Source organism: Oryzias latipes, chromosome 13, assembly GCF_053564925.1.
Source record: "Oryzias latipes strain Hd-rR chromosome 13, Olatipes_Hd-rR_3.1".
Taxonomy (NCBI): Eukaryota; Metazoa; Chordata; class Actinopteri; order Beloniformes; family Adrianichthyidae; genus Oryzias; species Oryzias latipes.
The window spans coordinates 14,290,147-14,303,505 of record NC_136249.1 but is presented as its reverse complement, the minus strand read 5'-3'; the positions used below and the strand labels follow the sequence as shown (position 1 = coordinate 14,303,505).

General features: G+C 39.7%; 1 protein-coding gene across 2 annotated transcripts in view; it reads left to right on the top strand.

Moving 5' to 3' along the window:
- arap1 (ArfGAP with RhoGAP domain, ankyrin repeat and PH domain 1) overlaps nt 1-12,798 on the top strand; it is a 62,820-nt gene extending 50,022 nt beyond the window's left edge. The window contains exons 24-34 of one of the 2 annotated variants that reach the window (XM_004075811.5): nt 23-106; nt 548-634; nt 731-848; nt 1,921-2,034; nt 2,113-2,258; nt 2,358-2,440; nt 2,954-3,013; nt 4,937-5,000; nt 5,081-5,239; nt 10,100-10,145; nt 11,779-12,798. In XM_004075811.5, coding sequence (XP_004075859.2) covers nt 23-106; nt 548-634; nt 731-848; nt 1,921-2,034; nt 2,113-2,258; nt 2,358-2,440; nt 2,954-3,013; nt 4,937-5,000; nt 5,081-5,239; nt 10,100-10,120 — 936 coding nt within the window. In that variant the 3' untranslated portion in view covers nt 10,121-10,145; nt 11,779-12,798. The remainder of the gene's footprint in view (nt 1-22; nt 107-547; nt 635-730; nt 849-1,920; nt 2,035-2,112; nt 2,259-2,357; nt 2,441-2,953; nt 3,014-4,936; nt 5,001-5,080; nt 5,240-10,099; nt 10,146-11,778) is intronic. The other variant, XM_020708392.3, reaches the window with a different exon arrangement.
- The last annotated feature ends 561 nt before the right edge of the window (nt 12,799-13,359 follow it).

Below are 13,359 nucleotides of genomic sequence, written 5' to 3'. Positions count from 1 at the left end.
TGTTGTTCATGTTGGTTCATAGGTTGATGAGCAGCAGCTAAAAAGACAGCTGGAGGAGATCAAAGCCATCCTGCAGATGCACGAGAAACTCAACACAAAGTTTCCTGTGAGCATTTTAAGAAATTCCGTTCAGCATGTAGAACAGAACAATGCACCATGACTCGCTGCTTTCTGCAGGCTGATCACACTGGAGGAGCACTGATATGGTTGTTTTTATCAATTACACTCTGCAGCCATCATTTTTTCATGCTCGCATTAGTCATTGAATACTTCACTGATGTGTAGTATATCCTTCAGATTCGGTTTTATTTGTTTTGGGGAGATCCGAGGTTTGTAGTCAGTGACAAAAACTCATTCCATCGTTTCTATAGAAAGAAGTGGTCACTGTTTTATTTATTTAATTTTAAAGTTGCATTAAGTTAAGTGCCATCTAAGGATATGAGAGGAAAATTCATGTTTTTTTTCTCTAATAGTAGCATTTCTGTAGCAATAAAACTTTATTGCTAAATTTAAAGTTACTTTTTGTCATCTCTCATGTATATATTAGCCACGACCGGAATTTACTCCAGCTCCCAGCTTCATCTGTACTGTGTATCTTGAAGAAAAAGATGGGACAATAGAGCAGAGTGTGCAGGTAAACGTACCGATGGCCAAACGCACTGTTCTGCTCTTGTCTGGTTGTGTTCTGAGCCACAGTTGGAGCCAATGCAGGTTTCTGTTCTGTGGACAGATTCCTGGTTCTATGACGGCAGCAGAGCTGACATGTGAAGTTTTGGACAAGCGTAACATCCCTTTTAAAGACAAGGAATACTGGAGCTGCTGGGAAGTCTGCGACAAGGAGGAAATGGGTGAGATATTAAAGGATGCAAAACAGCCATGGATAAAAAAAAAAAAAATCCCATTCTTTTATTTCAGCTTTGATTCCATGCACCCGTACTGGGGGGTTATCCGTACTGTTGCTGCAGGTTTTTGGGTTGTTCGGGGCTGTGTAGGGTCATAGAGAGAAACAGCTGCATCTTGAGGGGAGCTGTTGTAAAGATACTTCATGCTTTCATAACTAAAGATGGAAAGAATTAACAAAATGACTTGGACAATGACACAAACCAAGAAGGCTCTTCTCACAAATGGGTGAGAAGGTGGTGCTCAGAGGTGGCCTATCGAATACCAGCGGGTGCATCTGGCAGATTTTGTGATTTTTGTGTGAACTGTCTAAAGCCGTTACAGGTGGATATGATCTGGGCCAGGGCACGCAGGTGGCCTGCATAAAATATTAAGGTCATAGTCTGCTACGTGAGCCTGTGGAACCAAAATGTTTGCGCAGATATTTTTTCTATGAGCATGCTGCAGGCGACAGGTCAAAAGGAACACTTTTAGCAAAAGTTTGGGTGAGTAAGGGTGTAGTAGGTGAGAGGAAGGTGGGTCGTAGAGATTTTCATCTTTTCAACCCCACCATTCTTGTGAACTGCGCAAAGGGCCCTCAAGTTCTGTTTACAAAAGTGCACGTTCATTGCGTGCCCCATTTTTTTTACCCATTTTATGCCCTTAGACAGTCCAAATCCAGCCTTAAGGTCAGTTGTGAATAAGGCTTTACTAACGACTAGAGTGTGGCATAAGGGCACTTAACGACAGCATCACTGTGTGCAACCCTAAAAATACTCCTAAATACACTCACCACACACAAACAACAATCGCACATTGATTCCATTTTTGAAAAACTGCCAGACGCACCTTTGCTCCTCTCAAGACGCAGCCGCTCTGATCTATGACCTTCTACGGGCCCGGACAACCCAAAAACACACAGTACCCGTACAGGTCAACCCGTGCATGTGTCTACACTTTAAAGAGCAGGTTTAAAATGTCTTCCTTCGCTCATGCTGTGAATCTTTTAGTTTATTATCTGTGTTCTTCCTTATTCCTCAGAACGTCCTCTTCATTATCAGGAACGGGTCTTGGCGATTCTTCATTCTTTAGGGACCAATTCCCATTTACTCATTAAGAAGCATCCCGGCATGGACGGAATGCTCATCTACTTGTGTGAGAACCTAATTCTTTGTCAATAATCTCTACATTGTCCGCCTGAACTGTTGGATAATCTGTCATTATTACCTCCAGCCACTAAGTCGGATGCCTCCAAACACGGGATGATGAAATTCAGAGAAGAGCGAAGCATCCTGGGATTGGGACTGTCTTCCGGAAATTTCCACGACCGATATTTTATCCTAAGTTCGAGCAACCTCAGAATGTACAGAGAAATTAGAGTAAGAGTGACTGCAGCAAACACGACCAAGGTTTTTATTATGTGACTTAAATGGTTTCATTTTTTTGTGTTGATCTGCTCTGTTCTTTCGCTCTGTCAGAGTAACCGCCCAGACCGGGAATGGCCCACGAAAAACTTGAAGGTTTATAATGGAATCAAAAAGAAACTTCGCGCTCCCACATGGTGAGAAAACATTTCATCTTATAGGAAAATGTTAAAAGGTGTTCCTGTTTGAAACAAAGGAGAAAATCAAAAGATGCAAGTTAAATATCATCATTTTTTTTCATTGCTGGTGACATTTGATTTATCAGCTGCCTGATGTTGAACATCTGTAGAAAGTTTTAATTTTGTCCATTTGTATTTTCATTTCTCTTTTATTTTCTTTGGGTACAATATACCATTTAAAACCACTGGGCTTGTTTTTTTACATGGTACAGTCTTACATTTACTGGATTTATTTAGGGACTTAATTCATGTTTACATATTTTTTTACATGAAAAATGCGACTAAAACATTCCTGTTTTTTGTGGCTTCAAATCATAGAAATGTTTAGGAAAGTCAGTGTTAACTACACCTAAAAGTAAACTCACATTTAGTCCCTGTAACTGATGCTCAACAGTCACTAGGGGGCAGGATAAATCCAAGAACAACCAAAGCAGATTGTTATAGTATTTCATTTGTCTTCTCTGTTTCCAGTTGGGGTCTGACTGTTGTGTATGAGACCAAGAAGCAGGAAAAGTCTGAGAGGCAGCAGTGGTGAGTCAATATCTTCAGCAGCATCCAGCTAATTACATGTTCTGGGTCAAGTGTTGCTCCTCAAGTGAAAGCATGCAAGCAGTCGGACTTTGCTGTAAGCGCCTCTGTTTGCTATCCGTTTTTCTCCTCAAGATCACATTTATGGTATCAATGTGAGCATAATCATTGCAATGGAAGGCTCTTTGAGCTCAAAGGTGGAGGGTCAAGTCCCTGCAAAAAAGGAGGAAAAATATGGTCCCCAGCTATGATGCATTTGTGGACGCCACACTGCATCCAATCACAGCACAGCTCCACAGTCCCTTTGGTTTTAATCAAAACTACAGAACTCATATTTGAGAAGTTTTTTGTTTTGCCCCACTGAACCTGCATTTTTCAAATTTATCCGTTTTTAATGTTTCTAAAGAAAATTTGAGTTTATATTACATGGATTGCAAATAATAGTGTGTTTTTGTCCATATCTTCCTAAAGCTATGTTCCCACTGCCCTCAGTAAGGCATTTCCAGAAAAGAAAGATCTTTGTAAACGTGCGTATATGCGCGTTTCAGGCTTCCACGTTCAAAACTCTTGCGTCAGTGCTTAGCTATGCAAGTTTTTTATAACCGCAATTTGGATTATAAAAAATGAATATCCGCTGTTTTGAGGATGCTAGCAATAAACAGAACTTTTTCCATGAGTTCTGCACAGCTTTGACATTTCGCACTAAGCCTCTTTCAACTGTAGGTGACAGACATATGCTAGTAAACAGTAGAAAAAGAAAAAAAACAAATAAATCTTTCCCTACTCGTCCAGAGTGAACACCATGAGCTGAAATAGATCTACATAAAAGAACTGTTGTTCTGTAGACTTTTGTGGTCACTGAAGCTAAACAGAATCAAAGAATAACAAAGATACCTACACAAACACATTTATCATTTTATTTTGAAAGGGTAATAACCAATAAACTTCCTGGTAGCTTTAAAGCTTTTAAAACGTATGAACACAGCTAATATGTGTGCAGCCACACATGCTGTTCTGCAGAATGCCTGCATTCCCAGCAGCAGTGGGAATGTTGCACCGTTGGCCGTTTCATCCCTTCTTCTGCTCCTTCATGTGGTTCACTGCAACGAATACCCTTGGGAGGAAGGCGCAAATACAGCCAAGGGAAGATTTCAGAACTAAAAGAAAAAATAAGAGCCTGAAAGGCAGACACTGAAGAAAAGGATCTAGAAACATGTTACCAGGCTGTCCCCTGTTGTTTATGTTTATGTGGTTTTTCCAATTCCTGTCAAGGTTGCTGGGACCTATCCTAGCTACTGATGGGTGAAGACGAGCCTGGTTGTGTCGGCAGTCCTTTGCAGGGACTCGTCGGTCATATTTGAGTCGTTTTTTAGCGTCTTGTTTCTGAAACTGTACTCAACCGCAAACCGATTGACCATGAAGGAATAACTGAATCTAGCAACAAAACTACACTCTAAATATTTGTAAGTAGCTTTTTACAAACCGAAAATACATTTTGTGATGTTTTGAAGCTCAAAACAGAAGATATTTATTGGTTTGTATCGTCAAGGCCAGTTTTCGGGCACATTCAATGACCTTTTAAGAAGCCAATTGCGGAAAACAATTTTTGGACTCCTAGCTGATGAAGATTGTCATTCTTCCTGGGGACTTTTTTTTAAAATGAAGTCATGGCAGTCTTTACTCCTTGAAAGATTTTGCCAAAGCGTAACATTTTAAGAAGACTAAAATCCAGATTCAACTTCAAGATCTTGTTGGGTTTAAGACCTGAACATTTTCCATTTGTTAAATGGGAAAACACACATACTTATCAGTGGACCTTAGATCTGTTTAAATGATGGTTTTGTGTGTTTCTAAAAGGTTAGAATTATCCTGTGAATGAACAGAATCCTGCAAACTTAAAGATGAATTCCTGTTTTTATGTTCCAGGTATCTCTGCTGTGACACCCAATCAGAAATGAAGGAATGGCTCGCCACGTTCCTCAGCTTCCAGGTATGCTTTCTCGCTCACAGTGGCTGTTCACACACATTCCATTCTTAAAACGTTGTTGCTTTCTCCCCCCTGTGTCTCAGTATGATGGTAACGTGTGGCCTCAGGACGGACTCCAGCAGACCCGGGTTAGCCGCGTGCTGCCGGACGCACGTCATGGTAACGTGTCACTGATTCCGCTGCGTGGCAGTGAGAATGAGATGCGGAACAGCGTAGCATCTTTCAGCCAAGACGCGCTTTCTGTGAGTCAATCTGCCAATCACTCGGGTTAATCCAGGACTCAATCCAGAGCTAAACCCTCCTGCACCTTTATTCACCTGTGATAAAAAGAGCAGGAGCTGGGGGTTCCACTCATGCAGGATCAATGTGTTCAGATTGATGATTCAACTGTGATTTCTATCATGAATGCATCTATGTTCTTTACTTCAAAAAACCGAGAATGACCATGTCTTCTAATACCTTTATTTATTTTATTTTTTTTATCTTCTCAGCTCACTTGTTTTCTCAATAATAAAAATAAGATAATTAATAAAGGTATAGCTAATTTTTTGAGAAAACAACTTTATAAGATGTTACCTTGAGGGTAAATATAAGAAAATGAATAAAACTATAATTCATTTTCTAATGACTTAAGTCTCGTGAGGAAACAAAAATTGATAATCCTGTGTTTGCCATTTCGGATCACCTCTCCAACAAACGCCTACGTGTTCTCCTGATACTCATGAGTAAGTTTCATAAGTAAAGATTTTTTCAGTTATCTTGCAAAATTATTTTTTTCTTGTGACAACTAAATAAGTTGTTTTCTTCCCAAAAAAATAATCACTGATTTTATTTAATTATTTTAAGGAAACAAAATGTTTATCTTAGGGAAGAAAAACAAGTTACAAAGTCGCTGTCCTGAGAGAACTAGCTGAAAAAAACAAAAAATTAGCAAACATGGTCGTTCTCGTCTCTGATACTTTTCCAGATGTAAGCTCTGGGACTTTGTATGGTGAAGGAAATCGTCAGTCTTTAACCCATTACCTCCAGTGTTTTCATTCTTTGAATTACCCCAAGTCTATAACCGTCAACGTAATTAACGTAATTCCAACTAATTCTGAAGTGGAGACAAGCAGCTTTGCTCTGATATGCAACACTTTACAGTACTGAAGTGTTTACAAAATAAACGTAAACCAACTGATTCTGACGCTGAGCGGCTTTTCCTGTCTTCAGAATGTGTTGGAATTAGGTTTATTTCCTAAACGGTTAAAGAGTTGTGGTAACTCATTGCCTCTCGATGATTTTCTGGCAGGTCCCCCCCTGGGAAAAAAAACATGTCCCCCCTCACACACACACTCGTGCGGTGACAATATATTAGGTTAGTATCTATAACATTTGTTTAAGTATGCCTGAAATTGTATCTTTTAATATTAACAAAAGAAAAAAGCAATATAAATCCAATTACAACAAATATTAGCTTTTTTTAGCCACAGAAACCCTGTTCTAGTCTAAAACAGAAAAGGAACTTAAAGTGCCTGAAATAAAGAAATATGTCATTTCTTATTTAAACTTAAAACATTTTTGACCAAATGAACCCTTTGATGCTGAGAAAAAAAATCAATAAATAATATTAAATGTAAATTGATCTGAAACATTAACACAGCAGCACCAATATATTTAACGTCTTTAGTCTGAAGAAATAGATAAAAACGTTGTGCTGATTGTTTTTCTAAATAATTGATTATTTATGATCTCATAAAGTGCAGCTGTTTGACTGCATTACCTGCTGTCTTTATGTTAAATATGGACTCCAACTAAACGACAGCCAGACAAAGAATACATTTATGGAAAATAAAGACACGTCATCAAAATGTCTACAATAGTACATAAAGAATGACATTATTAGCATGAGCTGAGTAATCTAAGGCTACGTTCACACTGCAGGGCTTAATGCTCAATTCCGAATTTTTGAAAAAATCAGATTTGTTTTTGCAAGGTCGTTCACATTTCCAATTAAATCGGAACTTTTGTGATCTCTTGTGTGACCGTGAAATGTGTGTGTAATAAGAGAGAGGAGAGAGAGCATCTAGAGCGCCGGAGGGATTGTGTGTGTGTGTGTGTGGTGGGGGGGGGGGGGGGGGGGCAGCGTAAGTGTGTCGGGTGCGCGCATTCGTGTTTTGTGTTACGTTGGAAGGAGAACGGTAATAAAAGAAGGCTTCCCCCAGAATAAATGCTATTGACTCTTTATTAACCCGCCCTGGAGAATCTGAGGGTCAGAACGGGGAAGTGAACCCCGAAGGAGGATCCGCCTTCGGCCCTGGAGAAGGTTTCCCCCGCGCTTCTGGCCACGGTCGGGAAGGAAAAAAATTCATTGCGGGAAAGGGTTCAACACCACGCTCGGCCATTTCGCTAGAAATTTTTTCAAAAAACCGCCCGGTTGCAATAAGAGCCCTCGAGTTTGGCCTGAATAGAGCTGTCACCCCAAATATGAATCAAATCGAACCTCGCTTCCCTTCCACTGACTGGTCTCAGCAGGATCGTCCGCCATGATTGATGTTTATGTTCTCGTTCCCACCTACTTTAACGCAGAATGATGACGATTGTAGCGTATTGATGACGTACAGGTCGAATTCATGGGGCCTGGCCGGTCAGACGGCGGTCGCATTTCAAAAGATTGGCTACGTATCGGATTCAGGACCACATACCTAAGTGGCCTGGGTCGCATTTGAAAAAATCGGATCTGTGTCGTTCAGACTGTCATGAAAAGATCAGATTCAGGTTGCATAGGGGCAAAAGAAAATCGGAATTGGGTCGTTTCAGCTTGCGGTGTGAATGTATCCTAAAGGCGCGCGATGATCCTGGTGTTGCACAATCCAGGCAGCGCTTGCAGCTTTCCACGTGCCCCGTTCCACCTCACAGCTTGAGCCCACTACCCCTCCCCTTTCCTTTTTCACACATGCAGCCGCGTGTGACAAGAGACAGGAGCGTGAAGATGCAGGACGGCAGTTCACAGTTTCAGGCTGTTACAAACTCTGTCATATAACAGATCCTAGGAAACCAGCACTGAGCCGCTGTGTCACCCCAACACCCCCCCCCCCTCCCCACGTTAAATTTGCGCCCCGGACAATTCCCCGTCCTACCTGTGCCTAAAACCGGCACTACTGCACCCCCTCCTGGAGTAGTGGGAAATGACACGCAGCTTCCCAACATTTCATTTATTTCAGACTCTGACCCTAGTCTGAGTTTCTGCATAAATGCCTGATGAAATTCTGACTGACACAAAAAAGCCACACAGTTGGACAGAACTCGAATCTGCAGGCGAGACGCTGTTGACGCTGTTTTTACCGGAGTGGACATGGAGGGCACTAATATTCAGCCACACCTGCTGAACACAGCAGCATCCTATCCTTCCAAACTCCTAATTTTTAATTGAAAAATTCTGTGGAGCCAAACCAAAACTGTTGACATCTCTATTGGTTTCCACCATGGGTGTAGGAAAAAATCGATTCGGTGATACATTGCGATATTTCATTTGGCAATATTTGTATCGATAAAAAATGCTGGCGGGGTGATATTTCTTTATTTATGAGTGTCCTTCAGCGTTTGACTCTGGTTTTTCACTTAAACCTGCGATAGTTGGCAGCAGAGCACACTGAGCTTCTTTAAGCAGCTCTACACCACACAAAACAACAAGATCTCAGCGAGAAGCAGCTTGTTTTGCTGTTATGAGACATGTACGTCTTAGTTTTTACTAGGAATGGGTACTGAAAACTCTGTGCCACGTTGCTGCCAGTATCATAGAAAAACCCGGATTGCGGTGCTTGGTAGCGGGCTCAGATGAGAACAAGTGAAGCATTGAAGCAGTGGCTAATGCACGTAGCACCAGGCAAATGCTGTCGGCAAAGCGGGCCAAAGTTCTGCAGAACCTCAGCAATAGATTCTTGATCAGCAACCTGATGGATCAGAGTGATGTGTACAACGCTCTGTAAAAAAAGGCCAACATCATGGCAATGAGCGGTGAAATCCGTGTTTCCTTCCTCGTGTGAGAAAACGGAGCTGCAATGCAGACTGTCATGTCAATAAAGCCTCTTAGCCACATTAAAGCGCTCTCCTCCACCCTGTCATGTTGTTTCATTACACTTTGATTCTGAAAAGAACTGGTGTTTTTTTTCTTTCCTTTATTTTTGAAGCCCCGTTCAGGCTCCTGACCCCTTAAAAGAACTGGAGTAGCTACATTTAGCAATGTTGGAAATACACAGCACTTTACTTCCTCAATCTTACTTTTAGAACCTTATCGGTTAAGACACATTGATTAATTTTTTTTTTCTCATACTAGAAAAATATTTGTTGTAAAAAATCAGACCGTGTTGACTGTTCCCTTTAAGAACAACTATTTTTTGTTTAACCAAAATAAAATCACTGTGAATTTGCTTGGGTAAAAGCAACTTACAAATGAGATGCAGTTGCAGGGCATTGTGATCATTAAATAAAATACATTTACAATTTTGTTACAATGAAACACATATGAATATTCAGGTAGAGTTTTTTTTTCTAAGTCGTACTCTTGAAAAAAAGAAAAGAAAATGTGTTCCGGTACAATATTGCGATATGTATCGTATCGCGGGACGCATATCGGGATACGTAGTGTATCCCCAGACTCAAGCCGATACACACTCCTAGTTTCATCCGTCACACCCTTAACCCTACTTCCCTTTCTGCTCTCTCAGCTCTTAATGGGTTTCTTTGTTTTTGTCTGAAGTGTGAAAAAAATCGGGATTGCTTTGGTGATGGAGCTGCATGTCTGTAGGATGTAGATGTGTGTGCCAGTGTCATCACTGTGTGTCTGTGTGTTACTTTTTGAGTGTGAAGAGAAGGTGTGAAGAACCGCATGGAACAAACCTCTCTTTTAGCCACAAAAAGAACTTAACATTTTTATTTCACAGCAAAACAGACAAAAGTCCAATAACAGCCAATAAGAACAGAATTATAACAATTATGGATCTAATCACGTTTTTTTTGTTTGGAGTAAAAATGTCTGACGGTCTGAAAGAAAAGCTTTTATTTTTTGTTTTTTTAAACATTTTGTTTACGTCTGTTCATGTCCTTTGGTGTTTGTGTTGCAGCTCCTTAGAGACGTGCAGTGATGCTCGCCATGGTGTATGCTAGCAGGTGAGCAACATTTCCTCACGTCACCACTTCGACTTTCGTCCTTTTGTTTTAAGATTGTTTGATGGCCGTAAACACTGCTGGCTTGTGAGCTTCAGTCAGTTGAACCCAGATTCTGACCAAGTGATTTCCTCTAGTCGTTCTTTGGCTGCTCCACTGGATAATATTGACTCTAAAGGATGTGGAACCCTGTTTTTTAAAGTCTATCATACCAAGATGCAGCTTCAACCTGTGCTCTCCTGCTAACAAGCTCTACTTGTGCCGCCATTTTCTGATTGTTTTGTCTTGATCTTTGGAACTATAACTGAATAACTGAGGCCTTCTTCTCTGAGGTTTACATGCATGTTGATTAGAAGGAACTCACAGCTCCTCTCAGATTGGTGGACAGCTGCTCCTTTCTTCAATTATCTCTGTTTTAATACTCCTCATGAACAAACACCAAAAGTGACTCTTGGGTTTGATCACTAAAGTTCTATTGATTTCTTTCCCCAGCAGATTGTTGCGTCTTTTCCCTCACATGGAAACATTGCTGTAGAATCATTCCTGTGCACATTCAGCATTTTCTCCTTTTTTTTCACCTAAACATTACAAATGTTAATTTATTTTATTCAGGCTATACGTCATGAATCAACAAAAAGGGGTGCTTAGAAAATTATAAACAGTTTTAAATGTTTTAAAAAATAAATATTTAATTGGATAGTATATTACAGTCGAGTACAGTAAAGAATAGTACAGTATATTTTATTACAGCAGAACATCACAGGAAAGTATATTACAGCCTAGTACCTTACTATGCAGTAAAATATAGTTTAGAACTGTATAATATAGTGTATCACAGTACAGAATATTTCACAGTATAGTAGAATATAGTGTGTACTAGTAAAGAACAGTATTTTACAGTGCAATATTTTACACTACAGTATACTACACTTTAGTGTAGTACAGTTGGATTGTAAAGAAAAGTATATGAAGTATCATATAGTATAGAAACCTGTCGTGGAGTGCAGTTTAGGACAGTTCAGTGTTGTACAGTATAGCATAGGGCAGTATAGAATAGAGAGAAAAAGTATATTTTGTGCATTACATAAAGACACTGAGGAGAATCCAATAAAGTCTAGTAAAGCTATATAAACTATATTAGCCCCGTCTAATTCTGAAGTCGGCCTCAAACTCACTTGTGTGTTATTCACTTAAATCCTTCATAGAAACAGTTTAGAGCATATTTTCTCTAGTTTAAAACAAAGTATGAAATTTTTCCAAGAGGACAAATATCAAAGTAATTTTAAAATATGTGTTATTTTTACAAGTAGTTGCATTCCAAAAAAGACTTGACCGCACAATTTGGGAGTGTCTGTCATTTTAACCTGGGCGGTTAGTCCTTCTGCATCGTTGTTTGTCTGCTCTCCAGCTTATTAAGTCCGCCTCTCATGAGCAGTCTCATATCTGGTTGCCATGGCTCCCAGACATCCGTGGTCTGGAGAAGAATTATAAGCTTGACCTCCCTGTAGATGGAAAATACTGTGAAAGGGATTTTTAGGGAGGAGGACTGCTTGTTAACTTCATCATGCACAGACGTCAGGGGGATCGCTCTATAAATTTGATTTTAATCATCTGATTGGACGTTTGTTCTTTACAGAGTGGAAGGCGGGACACTCCAGGTGACCTCCAAATATTCCAGAAACTTTCTAGTTCTGTGATTGTAGCGACCAGATTGAAGGATGTTTTTCAGAACAGCAACACCAGCAGACTCTGACCTTAGACTTCAATGTGGACCGGGACGAAATCTGGATCTTACACATGCAAAAAAAATGCAAAATGTTCTCCGATTTCCACGCAGAGCTGAGGAAGAGATGACAGGAACCGAAGCGGAGATGGACCACAAACTCCCTCACTTCCACTGCTCCTTCCTACTTATTGTGCAACAAGTTTGCATCTTAAATCCCATAGTTTCCACTCTTAATGAAACCATGAAGTGCATTTATTCCAGAACAGACTGTTGTAGTTTTAGGCACAAAGCCGGCGTGCTTAAGTTATTATTTTAACATCGCATATGTTTTTGTAGCTAAATGGTTTTTTTATTTTGCCTAATGAATCAGTGACATTATGCAGAAACTTAGCCTTGAACACTTTTTAAAATTCGAGTCATTCCGGGACACAGTCTCCTGATTTTGATGTGGACTCTAACATTGGTGGACCAGCATCTGTTACCCTACATTTGTCGTTTTTGTGTGGTCGTGTTACATGTATGTGCTTGTGTCTGATGTATGCGCGAGATTCTAACGTCTGGGAAGACCTGGCTGCTGTGGTGAAACTGAAGGACCCCCCTATAATCCCAAAACGAGGAGAACAAGAACGTCGCACCTGAGAGCAAAACGTTTGGCTAAAAAAAAAAATGAAACATGAAAGTTACTTGATGCATTACAGTTAAGCTATCTGAACCTTTAAAAGGTTAGATGTTAAACTACATTTACATGTTTGATGGTCATAATGTGTGAAATAAAGTCCAACAAGTGATTTTTTTTTTTTAGAGACTTTTGTTTCCTTCAAAGATTTTTGAGCTTAAGAAACAAATGGATTAAAACAACTGTATTGTTCTGTTTACTGAATCTCATCTTGTAAATATTTAATTTAAAAAATAAACTGTCAATAGTAAGGAGCTCTTTCCGCATCTTTGCTGTCTTTTATTCTGTTTGTGATTTCTTCTTTGTTTTTTTTTTATACAAACAAAACCTATAAACCACTTAACAAATAGGATGTTACACCATCCCATGAATAAACATGGCATGCATTTATACATACGTTTTACAAGAGATGATAGACAACAAAGACAGACGAAAAGAAAAAGGAGGCAGATCTTAACGTCGATCCTCCATTCATTTGTTGACTCATTTATTCAACAACAAATTTGGGTATATGTCACAGTCACATGTTTCTATTAAGTTTTCCATTTGGTTCTTCATTAAACAACCTCTAACTTAAACATTGAAATATTCTTTTGTTCCACTCTATCAGTAAAAACATCTCTCCATATGAAGGTCAGTTTTTTCTTTACATATACTTGCTTTAGCTTTGTTTTGGGATTCTTTCTTCTCTTTGAAACTGTAAAGAATGGTTAGTTTTGTAGTATTTTCTAAGCGTTGGGTTCTTTATTTCTTTGATATTGTAATGTGGTTGATGTGCTTCAGGACTAACTCAACACGCTTTAGCTGCACGAAGA